This window comes from Gorilla gorilla, chromosome 5 (assembly GCF_029281585.2).
Source record: "Gorilla gorilla gorilla isolate KB3781 chromosome 5, NHGRI_mGorGor1-v2.1_pri, whole genome shotgun sequence".
Lineage (NCBI taxonomy): Eukaryota > Metazoa > Chordata > Mammalia > Primates > Hominidae > Gorilla > Gorilla gorilla.
The window spans coordinates 133,682,383-133,707,024 of record NC_073229.2 but is presented as its reverse complement, the minus strand read 5'-3'; the positions used below and the strand labels follow the sequence as shown (position 1 = coordinate 133,707,024).

General features: G+C 40.4%; 1 protein-coding gene across 2 annotated transcripts in view; it reads left to right on the top strand.

The window, feature by feature from the left end:
* Window positions 1–24,642, top strand: part of AK9 (adenylate kinase 9) — a 199,178-nt gene that overhangs the window by 149,209 nt on the left and 25,327 nt on the right. For both annotated transcript variants that reach the window (XM_055392090.2, XM_055392089.2), the window contains exons 28-29: window positions 9,320–9,539; window positions 13,723–13,785. In XM_055392090.2, coding sequence (XP_055248065.1) covers window positions 9,320–9,539; window positions 13,723–13,785 — 283 coding nt within the window. The remainder of the gene's footprint in view (window positions 1–9,319; window positions 9,540–13,722; window positions 13,786–24,642) is intronic.

Below are 24,642 nucleotides of genomic sequence, written 5' to 3'. Positions count from 1 at the left end.
GAAGCTGTGACAGATGGCACCTGGAAAATCGGGTCACTCCCACCCTAATACTGCACTTTTCCAATGGTCTTAGCAAACAGCACAACAGGAGATTGTATCCTGTGCCTGACTCAGAGGGTCCCACGCCCACAGAGCCTCGCTCATTGCTAACACAGCAGTCTGAGATCGAATTGCAACATGGCAGCGAGGCTGGGGGAGGGGCACCCACCATTGCTGAGGCTGCAGTAGGTAAACAAAGTGGCCAGGAAGCTCTAACTGGGTGGAGCACACTGCAGCTCAAGGAGGCCTGACTGCATCTGTAGACTCCACCTCTGGGTGCAGGGCATAGCCAAACAAAAGGCAGCAGAAACCTCTGCAGACTTAAATATCCCTGTCTGACAGCTTTGAAGAGAGTAGTGGTTCTCCCAGCACAGAGTTTGAGATCTCAGAACGGACAGACTGCCTCCTCAAGTGGGTCCCTGACCCCCGAGTACCCTAACTGGGAGGCACCCCCCAGTAGGGGCAGTATGACACCTCACATGGCCAGTTACCCCTCTGAGACGAAGCTTCCAGAGGAACAATCAGGGAGCAACATTTACTGTTCAGCAATATTCACTGTACTGCAGCCTCCGCTGCTGATACCCAGGCAAACAGGATCTAGAGTGGACCCCCAGCAAACTCCAACACACCTACAGCTGAGGGTTCTAACTGTTAAAAGGAAAACTAACAAACAGAAAGGACATCCACACCAAAACCCCATCTGTACGTCACCATCATCAAAGACCAAAGGTAGATAAAACCACAAAGATGGGGAAAAAACAGAGCAGAAAACCTGAAAATTCTAAAAATCAGAGCGCCTCTCCTCCTCCAAAGGAACACAGCTCCTTGCCAGCAATGGAACAAAGCTGGACAGAGAATGACTTTGACAAGTTGAGAGAAGAAGGCTTGAGATGATCAAACTTCTCCGAGCTAAAGGAGGAAGTTTGAACCCATAGCAAAGAAGCTGAAAACCTTGAAAAAAGATTAGACGAATGGCTAACTAGAATAACCAGTGTAGAGAACTCCTTAAAGGACCTGATGGAGCTGAAAACCATGGCACGAGAACTACATGACGAATGCACAAGCTTCAGTAGCCAATTCGATCAACTGGAAGAAAGGGTATCAGTGATTGAAGATCAAATGAATGAAATGAAGTGAGAAGAGAAGATTAGAGAAAAAAGAGTAAAAAGAAATGAACAAAGCCTCCAAGAAATATGGGACTATGTGAAAAGACCAAATCTATGTCTGATTGGTGTACCTGAAAGTGCCAGAAAGAATGGAACCAAGTTGGAAAACACTGCAGGATATTATCCAGGAGAATTTCCCCAACCTAGCAAGGCAGGCCAACATTCAAATTCAGGAAATACAGAGAATGCCACAAAGATACTCCTCGAGAAGAGCAACTCCAAGACACATAATTGTCAGATTCACCAAAGTTGAAAGGAAGGAAAAAATGTTAAGGGCAGCCAGAGAGAAAGGTCGGGTTACCCACAAAGGGAAGCCCACCAGACTAACAGCGGATCTCTCGGCAGAAACTCTACAAGCCAGAAGAGAGAGGGGGCCAATATTCAACATTCTTAAAGAAAAGAATTTTCAACCCAGAATTTCATATCCAGCCAAACTAAGCTTCATAACTGAAGGAGAAATAAAATCCTTTACAGACAAGCAAATGCTGAGAGATTTTGTCACCACCAGGCCTGCCCTACAAGAGCTCCTGAAGGAAGCACTAAACATGGAAAGGAACAACCAGTACCAGCCACTGCAAAACATGCCAAATTGTAAAAATCATTGATGCTAGGAAGAAACTGCATCAACTAACGAGCAAAATAACCAGCTAATGTCATAATGACAGGATCACATTCGCACATAACAATATTAACCTTAAATGTAAATGGACTAAATGCTCCAATTAAAAGACACAGACTGGCAAATTGGATAAAGAGTCAAGACCCATCAGTGTGCTGTATTCAGGAGACCCATCTCACGTGCAGAGACACACATAGGCTCAAAATAAAGGGATGGAGGAAGATCTACCAAGAAAATGGAAAACAAAAAAAGGCAGATGTTGCAATCCTAGTCTCTGATAAAACAGACTTTCAACCAACAAAGATCAAAAGAGTCAAAGAAGGCCATTACATAATGGTAAAGGGATCAATTCAACAAGAAAAGCTAACTATCCTAAATATATATGCACCCAATACAGGAGCACCCAGATTCATAAAGCAAGTCCTTAGAGACTTACAAAGAGGCTTAGACTCCCACACAGTAATAATGGGAGACTTTAACACCTCACTATCAACATTAGACAGATCAACGAGACAGAAAGTTCACAAGGATATCCAGGAATTGAACTCAGCTCTACACCAAGCGGACCTAATAGACATCTACAGAACTCTCCACCCCAAATCAACAGAATATACATTCTTCTCAGCACCACATCGCACTTATTCCAAAATTGACCACATAGTTGGAAGTAAAGAACTCCTCAGCAAATGTAAAAGAACAGAAATTATAACAGACTGTCTCTCAGACCACAGTGCAATCAAACTAGAACTCAGGAATAAGAAACTCACTCAAAGCCACTCAACTACATGGAAACTGAACAACCTGCTCCTGAATGACTACTGGGTACATAACGAAATGAAAGCAGAAATAAAGATGTTCTTTGAAACCAGTGAGAACAAAGACACAACATACCAGAATCTCTGGGACACATTTAAAGCAGTGTGTAGAGGGAAATTTATAGCACTAAATGCCCACAAGAGAAAGCAGTCAAGATCTAAAACTGACACCCTAACATCACAATTTAAAGAACTAGAGAAGCAAGAGCAAACACATTGAAAAGCTAGCAGAAGGCAAGAAATAACTAAGATCAGAGCAGAACTGAAAGAGATAGGACACAAAAAACCCTTCAAAAAATCAATGAATCCAAGAGCTGCTTTTTTTGAAAAGATCAACAAAATTGATAGACTGCTAGCAAGACTAATGAAGAAGAAAAGAGAGAAGAATCAAATAGATGCAATAAAAAATGATAAAGGGGATATCACCACCAATCCCACAGAAATGCAAACTACCATCAGAGAATACTATAAACACCTCTACGCAAATAAACTAGAAAGTCTAGAAGAAATGGATAAATTCCTGGACACATAGACCCTCTCAAGACTAAACTAGGAAGAAGTTGAATCCCTGAATCGCCCAATAACAGGCTCTGAGATTGAGGCAATAATTAATAGCCTACCAACCAAAAAAAGTCCAGGACCAGACGGATTCACAGCCGAATTCTACCAGAGGTACAAGGAGGAGCTGGTACCAATCCTTCTGAAACTATTCCAATCAATAGAAAAAGAGGGAATCCTCCCTAACTCATTTTATGAGGCCAACATCATCCTGATACCAAAGCCTGGCAGAGACACAACAAAAAAAGAGAATTTTAGACCAATGTCCCTGATGAACATTGATGCAAAAATCCTCAATAAAATACTGGCAAACAGAATCCAACAGCGCATCAAAAAGCTTATCCACCATGATCAAGTGGGCTTCATCCCTAGGATGCAAGGCTGGTTCAACATACGCAAATCAAAAAACACAAACCAGCATATAAGCAGAACCAAAGACAAAAACCACATGGTTATCTCAATAGATGCAGAAAAGACCTTTCACAAAATTCAACAGCCCTTCATGCTAAACACTCTAAATAAATTAGGTATTGATGAGACGTATCTCAAAATAATAAGAGCTATTTGTGACAAACCCACAGCCAATATCATACTGAATGGGCAAAAACTGGAAGCATTCCCTTTGAAAACTGGCACAAGACAGGGATGCCCTCTCTCACCACTCCTATTCAACATAGTGTTGGAAGTTCTGGCCAGGGAAATCAGGCAGGAGAAAGAAATAAATGGTATTCAATTAGGAAAAGAGGAAGTCAAATTGTCCCTGTTTGCAGATTACATGACTGTATATTTAGAAAACCCCATCATCTCAGCCCCAAATCTCCTTAAGCTGATAAGCAACTTCAGCAAAGTCTCAGGATACAAAGTCAATGTGCAGAAATCACAGGCATTCTTATACACCAATAACAGACAGAGAGCCAAATCATGAGTGAACTCCCATTCACAATTGCTTCAAAGAGAATAAAGTACGAGGCAAGAATCCTCTCCCTCTCCCTCTCCCTCTCCCTCTCCCTCTCCCTCTCCCTCTCCCTCTCGCTCTCCGTCTCCCTCTCTGTCTCCCTCTCCGTCTCCCTCTCCCCACGGTCTCCCTCTCCCTCTCTTTCCACGGTCTCCCTCTGATGCTGAGCCAAAGCTGGACTGTACTGCTGCCATCTCGGCTCACTGCAACCCCTCTGCCTGATTCTCCTGCCTCAGCCTGCCGAGTGCGCGCGCGCCGCCATGCCTGACTGGTTTTCATACTTTTTTGGTGGAGACGGGGTTTCGCTGTGTTGACCGGGCTGGTCTCCAGCTCCTAACCACGAGTGATCCGCCAGACTCGGCCTCCCGAGGTGCCGGGATTGCAGACGGAGTCTCGTTAACTCAGTGCTCAATGGTGCCCAGGCTGGAGTGCAGTGGCGTGATCTCAGCTCGCTACAACCTCCACCTCCCAGCCGCCTGCCTTGGCCTCCCAAAGTGCCGAGATTGCAGCCTCTGCCCGGCCGCCACTCCGTCTGGGAAGTGAGGAGCGTCTCTGCCTGGCCGCCCATCGTCTGGGATGTGAGGAGCCCCATTGCCTGGCTGCCCAGTCTGGAAAGTGAGGAGCGTCTCTGCCCGGCCGCCATCCCATCTAGGAAGTGAGGAGTGCCTCTTCCCGGCCGCCATCCCATCTAGGAAGTGAAGAGCGTCTTTGCCCGGCCGCCCATCATCTGAGGTGTGGGGAGCGCCTCTGCCCTGCCACCCCGTCTGGGATGTGAGGAGTGTCTCTGCCCAGCCGCCCCGTCCGAGAAGTGAGGAGACCCTCTGCCTGGCAACCGCCCCATCTGAGAAGTGAGGAGCCCCTCCGCCCAGCAGCCGCCCCGTCTGAGAAGTGAGGAGCCCCTCCGCCCCACAGCCACCCCGTCTGGGAAGTGAGGAGCGTCTCCGCCCGGCAGCCACCCCGTCCGGGAGGGAGGTGGGGGTCAGCCCCCGCCAGGCCAGCCGCCCCGTCTGGGAGGGAGGTGGGGGGTCAGCCCCGCCAGGCCAGCCGCCCCGTCCAGGAGGGAGGTGGGGGGGTCAGCCCCCCACCCGGCCAGCTGCCTCGTCCAGGAAGTGAGGGGCGCCTCTGCCCGGCCGCCCCTACTGGGAAGTGAGGAGCCCCTCTGCCCGGCCTGCCACCCCGTCCGGGAGGGAGGTGGGGGGGTCAGCCCCCCACCCGGCCAGCCGCCCCATCCGGGAGGGAGGTGGGGGGGGTCAGCCCCCCGCCCGGCCAGCCGCCCCATCCGGGAGGGAGGTGGGGGGGTCAGCACCCCGCCCGGCCAGCCGCCCCATCCGGGAGGGAGGTGGGGGTGTCAGCCCCCCGCCCGGCCAGCCGCCCTGTCCGGGGGGGGTGGTCAGCCCCCCGCCCAGCCAGCCGCCCCCATCCGGGAGGGAGGTGGGGGGGTCAGCCCCCCGCCCGGCCAGCCGCCCCGTCTGGGAGGTGAGGGGCACCTCTGCCCAGCCACCCCTACTGGGAAGTGAGGAGCCCCTCTGCCCGGCCAGCCACCCTGTCCGGGAGGGAGGTGGGGCAGTCAGCCCGCCGCCCAGCCAGCTGCCCCGTCCGGGAGGTGAGGGGCGGCTCTGCCCGGCCGCCCCTACTGGGAAGTGAGGAGCCCCTCTGCCCGGCCACCACCCCATCTGGGAGGTGTACCCAACAGCTCATTGAGAATGGGCCATGATGACAATGGCGGTTTTGTGGAATAGAAAGGGGGGAAAGGTGGGGAAAAGATAGAGAAATCGGATGGTTGCTGTGTCTGTGTAGAAAGAGGTAGACATGGGAGACTTTTCATTTTGTTCTGTACTAAGAAAAATTCTTCTGCCTTGGGATCCTGTTGATCTGTGACTTTACCCCCAACTCTGTGCTCTCTGAAACATGTGCTGTGTCCACTCAGGGTTGAATGGATTAAGGGCGGTACAAGATGTGCTTTGTTAAACAGATGCTTGAAGGCAGCATGCTCATTAAGAGTCATCACCACTTCCTAATCTCAAGTACCCAGGGACACAAACACTACGGAAGGCCGCAGGGTCCTCTGCCTAGGAAAACCAGAGACCTTTGTTCACTTGTTTATCTATCTGCTGACCTTCCCTCCACTATTGTCCTGTGACCCTGCCAAATCCCTCTCTGCGAGAAACACCCAAGAATTATCCATTAAAAAAAAAAAAAGAAAATAGGCAAGAATGCAAAGATATAAATAAAACAACTATCATGAAGTTGTTTATTACAGTAAAAAAAAAGAATTGGAAGTACTCAAATATCCATCAACTTAAATAAAATTAAATAAATGATGATTCAAAAAAAAAAAGAGAATAAAATACCTAGGAATCCAACTTACAAGGGATGTGAAGGACCTCTTCAAGGAGAACTACAAACCGCTGATCAACGAAATAAAAGAGGACACAAACAAATGGAAGAACATTCCATGCTCATGGATAGGAAGAATCAATATCATGAAAATGGCCATATTGCCCAATTTATAGATTCAGTGCCATCCCCATGAAGCTACCAATGACTTTCTTCACAGAAGTGGAAAAAACTATTTTAAAGTTCATATGGAACCAAAAAAGAGCCTACATTGCCAAGTTAATCCTAAGCCAAAAGAACAAAGCTGGAGGCATCACGCTACCTGACTTCAAACTATACTGCAAGGCTACAGTAACCAAAACAACATGGTACTGGTACCAAAACAGACATATAGACCAATGGAACACAACAGAGCCCTCAGAAGTAATACCACACATCTACAACCATCTGATCTTTGACAAACCTGACAAAAACAAGAAATGGGGAAAGGATTCCCTATTTAATAAATGGTGCTGGGAAAACTGGCTAGCCATATGTAGAAAGCTGAAACTGGATCCCTTCTTTACATCTTATACAAAAATTAATTCAAGATGGATTAAAGACTTAAATGTTAGACCTAAAACCATAAAAACCCTAGAAACAAACCTAGGCAATACCATTCAGGACACAGGCATGGGCAAGGACTTCATGACTAAAACACCAAAAGCAATGGCAACAAAAGCCAAAATTGACAAATGGGATCTAATTAAACTAAAGAACTTCTGACAGCAAAAGAAACTACCATCAGAGTGAACAGGCAACCTGCAGAATGGGAGAAAATTTTTCCAATCTACTCATCTGACAAAGGGCTAATATCCAGAATCTACAAAGAACTCAAACAAATTTACAAGAAAAAAGCAAACAACCCTGTCAACAAGTGGGCAAAGGATATGAACAGACACTTCTCAAACGAAGACATTTATGCAGCCAAAAAACACATGAAAAAATGCTCATCATCACTGACCGTCAGAGAAATGCAGATCAAAACAACAATGAGTTACCATCTCACACCAGTTAGAATGGCGATCATTAAAAGGTCAGGAAACAACAGGTGCTGGAGAGGATGTGGAGAAATAGGAATGCTTTTACACTGTTGGTGGGACTATAAACTAGTTCAACCATTGTGGAAGACAGTGTGGTGATTCCTCAAGGATCTAGAACTAGAAATACCATTTGACCCAGCCATCCCATTACTGGGTATATACCCAAAGGATTATAAATCATGCTGCTATAATGCCACATGCACACGTATGTTTATTGCAGCACTATTCACAATAGCAAAGACTTGGAACCAAACCAAATGTCCATCAGTGATAGACTGGATTAAGAAAATGTGGCACATATACACCATGGAATACTATGCAGCCATTAAAAAGGATGAGTTCATGTCCTTTGTAGGGACATGGATGAAGCTGGAAACCATCATTCTCAGCAAACTATCGTGAGGACAAAAAACCAAACACTGCATATTCTCACTCATAGGTGGGAGTTGAACAATGAGAACATGTGGACACAGGAAGGGGAGTATCACACACTGGGGCCTGTTGTGGGGTGGGGAGTGGGGGAGGGATAGCATTAGGAGATATACCTAATGTAAATGACGAGTTAATGGGTGCAGCACACCAACTGGCACATGTATACATATGTAACAAACCTGCACGTTGTGCACATGTACCCTAGAACTTAAAGTATAATTAAAAAAATATATATATATATTATGGCCAATATATGGAAATTTGCCTCCTTACTAAGAAAGGAAAATTCACATTTTTGAATTAACAACTTTGAAGGCTGAAACTGTCAAATGTTCATGAAAGTCCTATTTGTATTAAGAAGAAAATATATATTTAAATATAAATATTAAAAACAAACCAAATTTCAGATAAGCAGGAGAAACAAATTATATAGGAACCAGTATTGACTCTCTCAATTAAACAAAGCCAAGTTTTCAAAGCTTGGTTGTTTTATAAGTGCTCTCTAATTAAAATGTATTAACATTCCAGTTATTTTCCTGATTCTTTTTTTTTTTTTTTTTTTTGAGAAGGAGTTTCACTCTTGTTTCCCAGGCTGGAGTGCAATGGCATATTTTCCTGATTCTTAAAGTCTCATCACACTTGGGCAAGTTTGACAATCCCATTTGAATATAATCATCTTGCCCATAGGAACCAGGATACATACATTAACAATTGTCATCAGTTACAAGGAGACCCAGGGAGGTGGGTATGGGTTGTCTCATGAAAGGAAGCACTGTTAGAAGAAAAACTGCCAAAGGTGAGGGCTCCCACTACAATTGAGCTGGCCAGGTGTACTCTTTAAATAAAGAATACCACATTCATTAGGCTGGGCACTGCTCCCAAACAGAGAACTTATTTTCTCTTTTCCTATGGTCTTCTCACAACTTTTAGTAAATTTTCAGTTAATAGTAATTGTCTGTAAACTGATTGACTACAATTTTATATTATAAATATATGTATGGAATATTGTAATTTTAATCCAACTTGATATATTTTGAAAAAGAAATGTCACGTATACGACTAGAAATATTAAAAGAAATAAAAGATAGAGTAAATTTTTAAACTATTCATTACATACAGAAAGTTGATATTTATCAATACTTTTTTTACTGTATTTTTTTCTTTTAAAATATTTCATTGACAAGTAAAGAATGTATATATTCAAGGTGTAATGATGACTTAATATACCTTGTATAATGATCATTACAGTCAAATTAATGAACACATCCATTACAACATTTTAATGAAATAAAGTAAATTATGAAAATTTCCACCAGTTCCACAGGTTTTATATTAGATGGTTTCCCACGATATCCAGAAGAGGCCCAGTTTTTGGGAGATCGTGGATTTTTCCCAGATGTAGCTGTTTTTATACAAGTTGATGATCAAGATATTTTTGATCGCCTCCTTCCTGCCCAAATTGAAAAGTGGAAACTAAAACAAAAGAAGAAATTAGAAAGGAAGAAACTGATCAAAGACATGAAGGCAAAAATCAGGGTATGTATCTAGCAAAACTGCATTGAATAAATCTGTTCAGCATCTTTTTAGTGATCTATTATAAAGTGATCTTCACAAAAAATATAGTATTCTAATTTTAATACCACAGTAAGCATGAAATATTTTTCATCGAATATTAAGACTATAATAAGAGTTAAGAGTTATTTCAGGCTTTTGTGGTGATCAATGTGTTAATGCTTCTCTCTTTATGGCAAATAAAAGATAGTGGTACTGCCAAGACTTCCCTCTCCCAGACATGGGAGCAAAGTGGAAGAGGTAACAAACAGAGATTTGAAACACAAAGAAGTAAAATTTCAGAGGTCTTTTTCGCTGCCCCTGGAGCGATGACACCATCCATCAAAGACATGTGAGCCTGTAGTGAAACCAGACCAAATTAGGTTAGAACATTGTACCTAAACCTACATTCTGAGGAGTATTCCATAAAATGTTCAAAAGTGTCACAGGGAACCAGCAATTCCACTCCTGGGAATCTATCTAACAGAAATGAAAATATATGTCCACATAAAAAGTTATATGTGAATGTTCATAACCATTATCCATAATAACCAGAAAGTAGAAACAACCCAAATCATCAGCTGATGAATAGAAAAATAAAAGGTGGTATATCCTTAGAATTGAAAAACTACTCGGCATTAAGAAGGAATGACCTATTGATACATCCTGTAACATGGATAAAAATCAAAACCATTGTGCTGAGTGACAGAAGCCAGGCAAAACAGAAGTGCATCCCGTACAATTCCATTTACATGACATGCCCTGAAAAGGCAATCCTGTAAGTCTGGGCTGAGGTAGAAAGAATGGGCTTTTGAGTCTGGACCTAGGATGGCCCAGATGAGGCATGAGAGCAGTGTTAAACGTCTGAAGGGCTTTCATGCCGAAGAGAGCTTGGAGGTACTCCACGTGGCCTCAAGGGAAAGAACTACCATTGGTAGGAGGAAGGTACAGGGAAAGTATATTTCATTCTTAGCAAGACATTTCAAAAAGAACCAAGACTGAAGGCAGGGAGCTCCTTGCCAATAAATAAGCATAAACTAGGCGAACATTTGGCAGGGGAGAATGGAAAAATGTGTCAGAGAGCTCATCTATTAATTTCAATTCTGAGATACTAAGACTTAAATTATGTAATACATTCTCACAACTCAACACCAATTAAATTACAGACTGCCAAAGTGTTAAAACCAAGCAGTTCCTCTTTCATTGCTCAGACATCGTTTTCAAATTCTTTTCATCTTGGGGTTAGCCAGAGGAAATCCCTTCAAGGCCATTGCCATCCATTCTTCTCCCCCACCACACTAAGGTTGCATGTCCCAGGCCATCACTGGTCTGCACAATATCAAGGCAGGCAGAGTTCTTAGCCATCTAAGAACTATGGATGTAAGGAGGGAGACGTGGGAAGATACGTGGCTCCACACTTTTCTTGATGACGTTCAGGCCAAACTGTCTGCTATGCGAGAGATTCTGTAAGTATGAGAATGGAAAAGAAAGAGCCAAAGATGAGAGCCTACCAAAGCACATTCATATGTTGTCTCACTGTGGGGCCTGGAATATCTAAGCCAGTGCTAACACAGAAATCTCCGTGATGACAGAAATGTCCTGGATCTGTGCTGTCCTGTACAGGAGCCAGTAGCCGCAGTGGCTGTTGAGCACTTAAAATGTGATTAGTGTGACTGAAAAATCAAATGTTTAATTTTGTTTAATTTTAATATAAATAGCCACACACAGCTAGTGGCTATTGTACTGGACAGAACAGCTGTAGGCAATGAAGCCACATCCTAGATATCACATGCTTTAAGAATTTTAGGGACCTAGAATAGGAAAGCAGCAGGTTTCTGGAGCTAGTTTATCACCCCAGGCATTTGCCCCTTCCTTTCCTCACCCAATAACTCTATCTCAGTTCAGAGCTTTCTTGGCTGACACCAGCGCTCCTACAATGACCTAATTGTCCTCCCTGGCTTCATCTCTCTGCCTTCCAGACCATCCTTCTGACTACCTCCACACGAATTTTCCTAAAACTCCATTTTGATCAAGCCACCCCATTAAGGTCTGAATTCTCAATCTTATCCCAAATTCTAATTTTTTTCTCAGTATTTCTCAAATACAAACCCTTCTCTGCAGCAGCCACCACATTGTATGCTTTGGCAATCCCGTATCTGGTAGTTTCTTTTCTTTTCTTTTTCTTTTTTTTTTTTTGAGATGGAGTCTGACTCTATCGCTAGGCTAGAATGCAGTGGCGCAATCTCAGCTCATTGCAACCTCCGCCACTGGGGTTCAAGCGATTCTCCTGCCTCAGCCTCCCGAGTAGCTGGGACTACAGGCATGCACCACCATGCCCAGCTAATTTTTGTATTTTTAGTATAGACGGGGTTTCACCATGTTGGCCAGGTCAACAGATCGAGACCATATCTGGTAGTTTCTAAAAGCATCCTCACACTAATTGTGTGACATTACGTGAGTTAAACTCTGAATTTCTGTTAACTCACCTCTAGAGTGGAGTAATGCCTTGCAGATATGTTTTGAGCAGAAAGTGAAAGAATATATATTATAGTGCTCAGGACAGTGCTGCCATCTGGGAGATGTACAATAATTAGTTAAACCTCACTGACTATTTATTTGAGTGAAAGGAGCAGAGGAAAAGTAGACTCGGAATGTGTATGAGTGCTATTGTGTATAGTTTGCAATTTTTTGGTAATACAGTGGTCTTTATGTTTTATGAAAACACAAAAGAGACTATGTTTTTACAACTCCACATTTAAAGAACCTATGGTAAAAATATGTTTTTATAAAAGGAAATAATGGAAGTTTTTGTAAATTCTCACCAGTTAAGAGCCATAGAATCTTTCTGGGGCTCATAAACCAAATGAATTTTATTCAGTTCAGTTTTATAATTCTATCTACAAATAATTCTTGCATGCCTACAAGGCATAAGTTCTCAGGAATGTGTACTCAATAGCAACCAGACGAAAGCACCCAGGTTCTGCTCATCTGCACCAGAGCCCCAGAGCATGTCCTCAGGCACCACTCTATCCTCCCGGTATTTAAAGGGAGACCAGTTTACAGAGTCCTGAGCCAATAAGCCCCCAAACCTGAAGAAAGCAGATTAGTTTTCATGGAGACCTTGGAGACCTATCAAAGGGGATCCATTATGTTAGATTTAGAGGATTCCGGGAAGGTTGGAGGACTATCTATATATCAAGTCTGTGACTGTCTGCCAACCGCATACACTTTCCCCATGTGGACATATGTATTTTTAGGTTTGTTAGGCCAGGGGTTCCCAACCCTTGGGCCATGGATGGATACCAGTCTGTGGCCTGTGAGGAACCAGGCCACACAGCAGGAGGTGAGCAGTGAGTAGGCAAGTGAGTGAAGCTTCATCTGTATTTACAGCCTCTCCCCATCACTCACATTACTACCTGAGCTCTGCCTCTGGTCAGATCAGCAGCACATTAGATTCTCATAGGAGCACAAACCGTATTGTTAATTGTGCATGCAAGGGATCTAGGTTGCACACTCATGAGAATCTAATGCCTGATGATCTGTCACTATCTCCCATCACTTCCAGATGGGACCATGTAGTTGCAGGAAAACAAGTTTAGGGCCCCCACTGATTCTACATGATGGTGAGTTGTAAAATTATTTCTTTGGATATTACAATGTAATAATAATAGAAATAAAGTGCACAATAAATGTCATGAGCTTGAGTCATCCCAAAACAATCCCTATCTTCGGTCCATGGAAAATTGTCTTCTGTGAAACCAGTCCCTCATGCCAAAATGGTTGGGGATCGCTATGTTAGGCTATTTAATAGTGTGTTAAAAGCTTACCATTTTCAGTGAATTGCCTCCAAGTATTTCCCTATTTCCTGCCACCAAAACCAAACAAACAAATAAGCGATAAATTTTGAAAAGGAGTTCTAAACTTTGTGGAAAGTGTAACAGACCCCAAGTGCTGTTTATCCCTCTGGAAGAAAATAGCTGATCAAGAGGTTCAGAGGTAGAAGGATGCAAGCCAAGCAACATGATTACCGCCATCACATCCTTTCCTGCAAAGTTCACTGTGCTTCTGCCCAAACGTTATTCCTACTTTATATAAAAATATATTAATACAGAGAAAGCCACTTTTATCATTCTCCATTACAATTTTTTAATGTCTCTTTCTTTAACAGGTTGATACGATTGCTAAAAGAAGGGCTGAACTTATATTAGAGAGAGATAAAAAAAGGAGGGAGGTAAGTAATGTTTTTTTTTTTCAAAACAGGGTCTCACTCTGTTGCCCAGGTCAGGGTGCAGTGGCACAATCATAGCTCACTGCAACCTCGAACTCCTGGGCTCAAGGGATCCTCCCACCTCAGCCTCTCAAAGTGCTAGGATTACAGGCATGAGCCATCACACCCAGCCTTTGCCTTCTGGCTTAAGACACTCTTGTAACAGCTTTTCAAGGCTGACCCTCTTGTAACCTGATTTCCATCTGTATAAAAATGTCCAGCCAAACAAGGAGAAGAGAAAAAGAGGAATATCAGAAAATACAACTTGCTACAAGTGCAACCACATGTCACCATGGTGTGAATATGCTGGACTTCCGTACAGAGGACTGCTGATATTATACAGTGCAACTGCAACTGCAACTGCAGGCACAAAGCATTGCAGAAGCGGGGCCAAAGTAATTGTTGCTTTGTCAAAACAAAATATTCACAACCAAAAGTAGATAAGAAAAAACCATTGGACTGAGAAAATTATGGCACCATGTAAGAATAAGAACCCTCCTCTTAATTATTTGCCTCGATTTTCATTCATTTATTCATTCAGTCCATCAGCAAACATTAATTGAGCTTTGTGTCTGACACTGTTTCAAATACTGGCAAATCAGCCATGAGCAAAACTTACAGAAATCGTAGCCTCATTCTAATGCTCATTTCCCTCATCAAACATGTTCTGAAAGTTTACTCTGTTTAAGGTGTCATGCTAATGTTTAGGATCAAAAAGATGTCCTAACCTGGAATTATGTACAGTTAACTACTTTAAGCCCTTGGGAGTTCCTAGTGGTCCCCTTCTGAATCACTTCAAATGTTTCAGCAGTGAAGGAGTCCAGGCTTTGCAGTTAAACACACCTACGCGGTATCCATTCTCCAGTTCTCACTGACTTTGTTCACTGCTCTCCAGTGCCTGGTGGAGTGCTGACACATGTGACATTCAACTTCAGTTGTTTCGCTGAGGTTGTATAACATTGAGTAAGTCAGTTAGCCTCTGTAAACCTAGGGCTTTTTATTGTAAAATGGGAAAAATTAATACGTTTAGTTTCCCTAATTAATAATAATTTAATTTCCCTTTGCTACTCTTTAGTTAAATCTTCTTTTCTTAAGAATTAATTTTCAGGATAAACTTTAAATGTTCTTTATAATTTTTTCATTTGTTAACATTAGAATGGTGTGATTTCTTCTGATTTTTCATTCGGAAATTCAATATTCTATGTAGAGGTTAAATAGGATTTTGTAAGTCAGCTCTCCTGAGACTTCATGTTTGTAAAACTGTCTGTGTATCCCACAAAACTGATACAAACAAACTCGCAGCACAACTCCTGAGATGTTTGATGAATAAAAAATTAAAACTGTATGTGGGGTTTTTTTTTTCCAACTCCTTTGATGGAAATTTTATATGTCCTGCTACTGACTCAGACAATAAAGTAGACAAAATATAGCATCTCAGGGAAGAGTTAGTGTGCTTGTTACTATTGGTCAGTGTGCCGCCCTAAGTGGTATCCATCCCGACTCCACATCTATACGGGAGCTCACTTGCATGAACAGATCCAGGGGGGTTTCTCACATTTGCCTTCTTATGCAGAATATGCAGTTCTGTGACTTGCCTTTTTCAGACTAACTGGGGAATCCCTGGCGGAGAAAGCCCTTCCCAGGTTTGTCTTCTTGCCCTAAACAAAATCATTGCCTTTACTGTCTTTTTAGCACTGAATGGGACATTTCCAACATTAGAAATCACTTCAATATCCCAGTCATTACTTGCATTAATTTCATAGGGAAATGTCGCCATCTTGTGGACCTGTAGTCTCAGAGTGTGACTGTAAGGCAGCCCCTGGCCTTGCTTGTAATCCTCCCTCTCTTCCTGTCCCCTGGCTCCGTCTCTGGGTCTCTATTAGGTGTTGGGTAGCCACTGGGAGGTGAAAGCAAGGGAGGGCCAGGACAGGAAGCCCGGGGAGCAAGTGAGCACAGTGTCAGACTACGCCTCGGAGAAGAGTAATAGAGACACATTGATCATAGGTACTGAGGGAAGGCCCAAGTCAGGGTCCACATGAGGCTGAAACAACGGTCTGGACCAAGTACCAGGCCAAAACCATCTCCAGGATCCTCTAGGGAGAAGACAGAGTGTTTAGACCCAAAGGTTGATAAACAGAGGGCTCTTCAGGATGAAACAGCAAGCAAAAGTGTGCATGGGTATACGGGTTGGAGACAGATTCAAAGCACTGAAAACCAAGTAGTTCACAATAGCTGCTCCACAGGCAGTGTCAGTCACACCACAGCATGATAAAGAAATTTGGGATCTAGATAATGAGCACCTGTGTCAGGAAGCCCTGAGAACTCTGACAGGTCTTTTACTTCTTCTTCCATTTCTTCATGCTTTCCTCTTCCGTACCTTCTCTAATCATAAAAAAATCCATCGCTCTCCTGGTACAAGCTTCTGTCCAGATGTAGCTTCCCCTGTCTTCCCCTACCAGTAGACAGTTGTAACACAGCTTACCCCAAATCTAGTCCTGTCTCTCTGAGACTATGAATTTATTTGCTTTCTGCTTGTCCCCTCTGTTTTCTGTTTCTCTGTTCCCCTTTTCCGGCCTTCCTTGGATTATTTGAATATATTTTAGAAATTCATTTTAATTATCTATTGCCTTTTTTTCTTTTGAAAAGTGTGTAAAATTTTTATTTTATTTTTTCTTTTTCAATTTGTATTTTAGATTCAGAGGGTACATGTGCAGGTTTGTTACATGGGTAAATTGCATGTTGCCGGGGTTTGGTGTACAAATAATTTTGTCACTCAGGTAGTGAGCATAGTACTCAATAGGTAGTGTTTTGACCCTCACTCTCCTCCTACCCTCTACCCTCAAGTAGGCCCCAGTGTCTGTTGTTCCCCTCTTTGTGTCCATGTGCACTCAAAGTTTAGCTCCCACTTATGAGAACATGCAGTAGTTGGTTTTCTGTTCCTGTGTTTACTTGCTTGGGATAATGGACTCCAGCTCCATCCATGTTGCTGCAAAAGATATGAATTCATTCTTTTTTTATGGCTGCATGGTATTCCATGGTATATATGTACCACATTTTCTTTATCCAGTCCACCATTAATGGGCATCTATGTTGATTGCATGTCTTTGCTATTGTGAGTAGTGCACTGCATGTGTGCATGTGACTTTTTGGTAGAACGATTTCTATTCCTTTGGGTGTTTACCCATTAATGGGATTGCTGAGTTAAATGGTAGTTCTAAGTTCTTTGATAAATCTCCAAACTGCTTTTCACAGTGGCTGAACTAATTTACATTCCCACCAACATTTCCTTTTCTTCATAACCTCACTAACATCTGTTATTTTCTGACTTTTCAATAATAGTCATTCTGACTGGCATGAGATAGGACACCATTGTGTTTTCGATTTGCATTTCTCTAATGAGTAGTGACATTGAGCATTTTTTCATATGCTTGTTGGCTGTGTCTATGTTTTCTTTTAAGTGTCTGTTTATGTCTTGTGCCCATTTTTTAATGGGGTTGTTGTTTTGGGCTTGTTGATTTGTTTAAGTTCCTTATAGATTCTGGATATTAGACTTGTGTTGTACGCATAGTTTGCAAATATTTTCTCCCATTCTGTTGGTTGTCTGTTTCTTCTGTTGATAGTTTCTTTTGCGTGAAAAAGCTCTTTAGTTTAATTAGGTCCCACTTGTCAATTTTTGTTTCTGTTGCAATTGCTTTTGGAGACTTTGTCATAAAATATTTGTCCAGAACCAAAACAGCATGGTACTGGTACAAAAACAGATACATAGAGCAATGGAACTCAGAAATAAAGTTGCACACCTACAATCATCTGATCTTCGACAAGGTCGACAATAACAAGCAATGGGGAAATGACTCCCTAGTAAATAAATGGTGCTGGGATAACTGGTTATCCATATGCAGAAGAATGAACCTGGACCCCTTCCTTTTACCATATACAAAAATCAAAATGGATTAAAGACTTAAATGTAAGACCTGAAACCATAAAAACCCTAGAAGAAAATCTATTGCCTTTTTAAGTATACCTCTATGCTTTGTTTTTTAGTAGTTATGCTAGAATTACAAATACATCCTTGGCTTTTCACATTCTACTTAGGGTCAATATTATTCAATGTAATATTGTAAAAACCTTAGAACTGTCTAGCTCCATTTGCCCCACCCGTCTCCAACCCACTAACATCCTTTATGCTCTAGTTGTGATGTGTTTTACAACTGAATACATTACAACCCTCAAAAGAAATAGTTCTAATGTTTATATTAGTCACATGTATTTTCAAAAAATTAATAGGAAAGTAAGCCTTGTTTTCCATTTATCCAGATATTTACTATTTCTGATGTTCTTCATTCATTCCTCTGGTATGACGGAAATCAGAAGGATGGGAATGCTGGACATCTGAATTATTGTTCACCTATTGTCTTTCTTTTCTCCGTATCTTTGCTTTTCAACAGTTTGGTTATGGTGTACCTACATATCATTTTCTTCATATTTAGTTTGGAGTTCACTAAGCTTCTTTAATCTGTAAATTTGTGTCTTTCACTAAATTTGGAGAAACTTTAGACATTATTTCTTTAAACATTTTTTCTGCCTCATTTACTCTTTGTCTTCTCCTTATAGTACCCCAGTTATACATAGGTTAGACCTTTGCTGTTGTTCCACATGTCCTGGGAACTTTGTTGATTTTTTTACATCTTTTTTCTCTCTCTCGTCTTTAAGGTAAATAATTTAAGCCCAACCAACAATTTTTTTAATTTCAAATATTGTATTTTTAGTTCTAAAATTTCCATTTGGTTTGTTTCTATATTTTCTATTTCTCTCCTGAGATTTCCTATCTGTTCATTTATTATAAGTGTATTTTCCTTTTCCTCATTGATCATTGTAATAATAACTGCTTTATAAGTTCTTGTTTGGTGATCCTAACACCTGGGCTGGGTATTTGATTATTATCTTTCTTTATAAGGATGGGTCAAATTTTCATAATTCTTCATATTTTGAGTAACTTTGGATTATGTTTTAGAATTGTAAATGTTATATTATGGGGATTCTGGACTTTGTTATGTACCTCCAAAGAGAACTGAGGTTTTTGTTTTAGCAGGCAATTAACTTGGTAAGATAAACTTTAAAATTCTGTCATGCCTGCAATGAATGGCAGCTCAGTGTATACTGTTCTTGAACTGCCCATATGTACATGGTTCACAGGCTAGCCAGAGTCTCGGACAAATTGACTTTGGTATTTCCTTCTCTGGCTCTCTCATCTCTGGCATTTACCCTCACTCTCCAGTGGCCCTGGTTTTGGCTCCTTTCTCTGGTTGCTCCATCCAGAAAGTCAGTTGGCTTTCTACCAAAGTTTTAGTCACACCGAACCACCACTACTCTGAAACTGCCCTCTCGGCAAATGCACAAAATCAGAAAACTCACCCTATGCCAATTGCTTCCTCCAAATTTTGACTGCTCTTCAAAATCTGCTTTTCTTGCTCCAAAGACCTCAAAAATAATAGAGAGAGAGGAGTGTTGTTTATAGTTTATTATTATCTGCTAGAGGTTAAATAAACTTATTTCTTCATATTTGAGACAGATCTTCAAGGCCATGAAGTTTAGAATATACATCTTCCAACTTGAGGACTAAGAGATGCGTGATGTCAGGGAAAACAACACTGTTCCACAAGATTAAATGACTATTTACAGAAAAATGAAAAAAAAAAATTTCCCTGGGAAGAATTAACCTGAGAGTCTCTTAGATGATCTTTTCTGAAGATTTTTAGGATATTTTTAGGATTTTTTTAAAATCAACATTGTACTACAGGTGTGAGCCAAAGCAAAGTAAGAAAAAGAAATAGCATACATATTAAAAAGTAAGAATAAAACTCATTATTTGTATATAATTTGAATATCTAGAAAGTGTAAGAGAGTAAATTGCAGAAAAATTCCTTAAGGTCACCTCTACCAGCCCTTCACTTAACAGCGACATTTGCCCCATAAAGAAAAAAGGTAAATCATTTCTAAAGGGATGAAATAATCTGTCTGGAAGATTCTAGGTCCACAGAATGTTGGTTGATATCTTTTATTTTTGGGGCAAGATCCAGGCTTCCTGCATCTTCTCATCTTCACATCTTAAATAGAAGTGTGATACAACATTACCTGCTCATATACAGACAGCATGCAGTTGCTCTGAACTAATCAATTTAATCCTTCATTTATAAAAATGAATAGCCAACCAAGGGTTACCATATACTTGAGGAAAATCACCAACAAAAGGAAAAACCAACATAAACAAACAGAACAATTGATCATAAAACAAGTGGACAACCCAGGAAACATCATTAAATATTAAAAGAATTTCACTTTCTCTCAGAAAATTCAAGAAGAAACTTGTATCCATAAAACAGGAAGAAGATGCTATAAAAAGTTGGAGAACAAAAAAGAGTTAATGAAAACTAAAATAAGTTAAAAGTTAAATTGAAAAAAAGGAAAAGTCCAAGAAGTTTCTCAAATATAAAACAAAGTGCAAGAGATAGGAAATACAAAAGAAAAAACTGAAGATCTATGAGGTCAATCCAGGAAGGTCAACATCCAATATGCATTTCAAACAGTGGAAACAGAAAATAAAGAAGGAAATAATCTAAGAAATATTAGAAGAAAAGTTCCCAGTATTGAAGAGAGCAGGAGGTCTTCAAATTGAAAGGGCCCATGGAATGCCAAGCAGAATAAATAAAAAGAAATGTGCATTAGACACATCCTTATGAAATTTGAAATTGGCGGGTATAAAGAGAAGCTCCTACTTGTTTCTAAAATTTTAAAAGGATATCTACAAAGGTGTGGAGGTAAGACTTGTATCAGACTTCTCAGTAACAATACTGGATAGTAAAAGACAAAGACAACACTTGTAAAATTCTAAGTGAAAATGGTTTTCAGCCTAGAACTCTGTACTTAGCCAAACTGTTTATAATGAGAGAAAATGAAATGGAAAAATTTTCAGATACTTAAGATCAGTGAAAATTAGCCTCTTTTATATTCTTCCTGAAAAGAGTAGCCAATTGATATGGTGAATAACACTGCTTCTGCTCACAAAATAAACAACAATATAACAAACGAAAAAACCCTAGAAATATGGGGGTGGGGAGAGACAATAAGAGTATTATTCAAATATGGGGCAAATGTAATTGTAGCATGATTTTGAATAAGAAGAAAAAATGATGCTTGGTCTTGATACTAGAAACATTCTACTTAGAACAGTGCATGTTTCTTGATATAGAATTGCATTCCTTGCATTACCAACTCCAGCTTGTAGTGAATAAGGGTTACGTAATTTAACATAGCAGGTGCTGTTTATTGGATTTCCATATTCAGAATCAATCAAATGCTGTTTGCTTACTTTTAATTTTTAGAATCAATTTCTACATGAAGCACCAAATACTGAACTCCAATTATAGGACAGGACATAAATGTAGTAATATTGGAGACAAAATACTTAGAAACTGAAGAAAGGGAGACTTGGAAGGAAGAGTAAGGACATCTTCTTGATGGGGAATCAAAACAGACATCTAAAGAGGACAGCTCAATAAAATAGAGATTTGGAGATAATATTTAAAGTTATAAGCACTCGATTACAAAATAAAGAGTGAAAATATGACTAAAACTGGGCAACAGGCAGAAAGAGAAGTGATGTAAGTTAGCTAAATTCCTCATCATCACTGGCAGGAAAGAGGAACCAAATATCACAAGGGTCAAAAGTGATTACCGTTTACTGTTTGTTTTGTTGCTTTCTAAACTGGTTTCTATAGAAAAAACACACATTTTTAAAATAGAAGAATGATTAAATGAACTGTGATACTATGAAATACTATGTGGCTGTTAAAAATATTAAGATGCAAAGAACAATCAGTGAAGAGAAAGAAACGCATCCAAATAGGAAAAGAAGTTAAACTATCTCTTTGCTGACAATATAATTCTATACCTACCTGTAAAACCCTAAAGACTCTGCCAACAGGTCACTGAAACTAATAAACAACTTCAGTAAAATTTCAGGGTACAAAAATCAATGCACAAAATTAGTTGCCTTTATACTAGTAACATTTAAGCTTAGAGGCAGGTCAAGAATGCAATCCCATTTACAATAGCCACCAAAAGAATAAAATACCTAAGAGTACAGCTAACCAAGGAAGTGAAAAATCTCTCCAGGGAGAACTACAAAACACTGCTGAAAGAAATCAGAGACAACACAAAACAAATGAAAAAACATTTCATACTCATGGACTGGAAGAATCAGTATCATTAAAATGGCCATACTATTCAATCTACAAATTCAATGGTATTCCTAACAAACTACCAATAACATCCTTCACAGATTTTTTAAACTATTCTAAAATTCATATGGAACCAAAACAGAAGCCCCAAATAGCCAAAACAATCCCAAGAAAAAAGAAGCCAGAGGCATCACACTACCTAACTTTATACTCTTAGATTACGGTAATCAAAACAGCATGATACCAGTATAAAAACAGACACATAGACCAATGGAACAGAATACAAAACTCAGAAACAAAGCTATACACCTACAACCATCTGATCAACAAGGCCAACAACAACAACAAAAATAATAGAGAAAGGATTCCCTATTCAATAAATGGTGCCAGGTTAGCTAGCTATTCATATGCAGAAGAATGAAACTGGATGCCTACCTTTCACCATATAAAACAATTAACTCAAGATAAATTAAAGATGTAAATGTGAGACCTCAGACTGTATGATTCCTAGAAGAAAACCTGGGAAACCCCATTCTGGACATTGGCTTTGGGAAATAATTATGACTAGGTCCTCAAAAGTAATTGTACCAAAAACAAAAATTGACAAGTGGGAGCTTAGCTCTCACAAGGACCTAAGACTATGGAGCTTCTGCACAGCAAAAGAAACTATCAACAGAATAAACAGGTAACCTAAAGAATAGGAGAAAATATTCACAAACTATGCATCTGACAAAGGTTAATATTCCAAATCTATAAGGAACTTAAACAATTGAACAAGCAAAAACCAAATAACCCCATTAAAAAGTGGGCAAAAGATGTGAACAGACACTTTTCAAAAGAAGACATACATGCAGCCAACAACATCTGAACAAACGCTCAGTGTCACTAATCATCAGAGAAATCATCAGAGAAATCAAAACCACAGTGAGATACCGTCTCACACCAGTCAGAATGGCTATTTTTTTTTTTTTTTTTTTTTTTTTGAGACAGGATGGAGTGCAGTGGCACCATCACAGCTCACTGCAGCCTCAACCTCCAGGGCTCAAGCAGTCCTTCTGTCTCAGCCTCCAAGTAGCTGGGACTGCAGATAGAAACAGTTAGCTATTTTTTTATTTTTTATTTTTGGAGAGACAGGGTTTAACCATTTTGCCCAGGCTGGTCTCAAACTCCTGGTCTCAAGCAATCTGCCAGCCTCAGCTTCCCAAAGTGCTGGAATCACAGGTATGAACCACCATGCCTGACCTAGAATGGCTATTATTAAAAAGTCAAAAAACAACAGATACTGGTGAAGCTGCAAAGAAAAGGGAATACTTATACACTCTTGAGGGGAATGTAAATTAGCTGAGCCACTGTGGAAGGCAGTTTGAAGATTTCTCAGATAACTCAAAACAGAAATACCATTCGACCCAACAATCCCATTACTGGGTATATATACAAAAGAAAATAAATTGTTCTACCAAAAATACACATCCACTCATATGTTCATCATAGCCCTATTCACAATAGCAAAGACATGGAATTAACATAGGGGCTCCTCAGTGGTGGACTGGGTAAAGGAAATGTGCTACATATGTATAATACCATAGAATACTACATGACCATAAAAAAGAACAAAGTCATATCCTTTGCAGCAATGTGGATGCAGCTGGAAGCCATTATCCTGAGCAAATTAACACAGGAACAGAAAACCAAATACCCTGTATTCTCATTTATAAGTAGGAGCTAAACACTGGGTACTTATGGACATAAAGATGGCAATAATAGACACTCAGAACACCTAGAAGGAGGAGGGTTGGGGAGAGGGTTGAAAAAATAACTATTGAGTACTATGCTGACTATCTGGGTGACACAATCAATCATACCCCAAACTTCAGCATCATGCAATATACCCTTGTAACAAGCCTGCACACGTACCCCGAATCTAAAATAAAAGCTGAAATTTTTTTTAATTAATTGAAAAAAAATTGAGATGTATGTTCTGATATGGAAAGAAATTTAAATATATTGCTAATTTTTTTAAAGTTGTAGAAAATAAAATAATCCCATTTATGTTTAAAATATGATGTAATTAAATATATATATAGTAAAACATTTGTAAGGATCCTAACCAAATTGTTAACCAAAATTAATTCCATGTAGGAGGGTAGAAATAGAGATAGGAGTGTGATGAAAGACTTCTAATTTTTATCTTATACAATACTATATAATTTAATTTCTTTATAATAAAAATGAATTTCTTTTTAAAATTGTACAATTTCAATTTTTAATAAAAAGTTGTAGGAGCTATTCAGTGGAGCCAGAGAGGTGAGAACAAGTTCATCTGGAACTAAGATGTCCCAGCTTGTAGTGTAGACCTATACCACTATACTTGCAATGATCCTTAGAAAATTAAATATCAGGATAGAAAATTGACAAGATATAATAAAAAGGAACAAGTCGTAAGGAGACTAAATGATCTCAAACTTCTTTAAAAGGAACCAGAACTGAAAAACCCTGCTCCATAGCCAAGCTCCTTTTGGAGAAAGGGGAGCTTGGGCAGGAGCAGGAATGGGTCCTGATGCTCTCATCTTCCTCCCTGCACTCA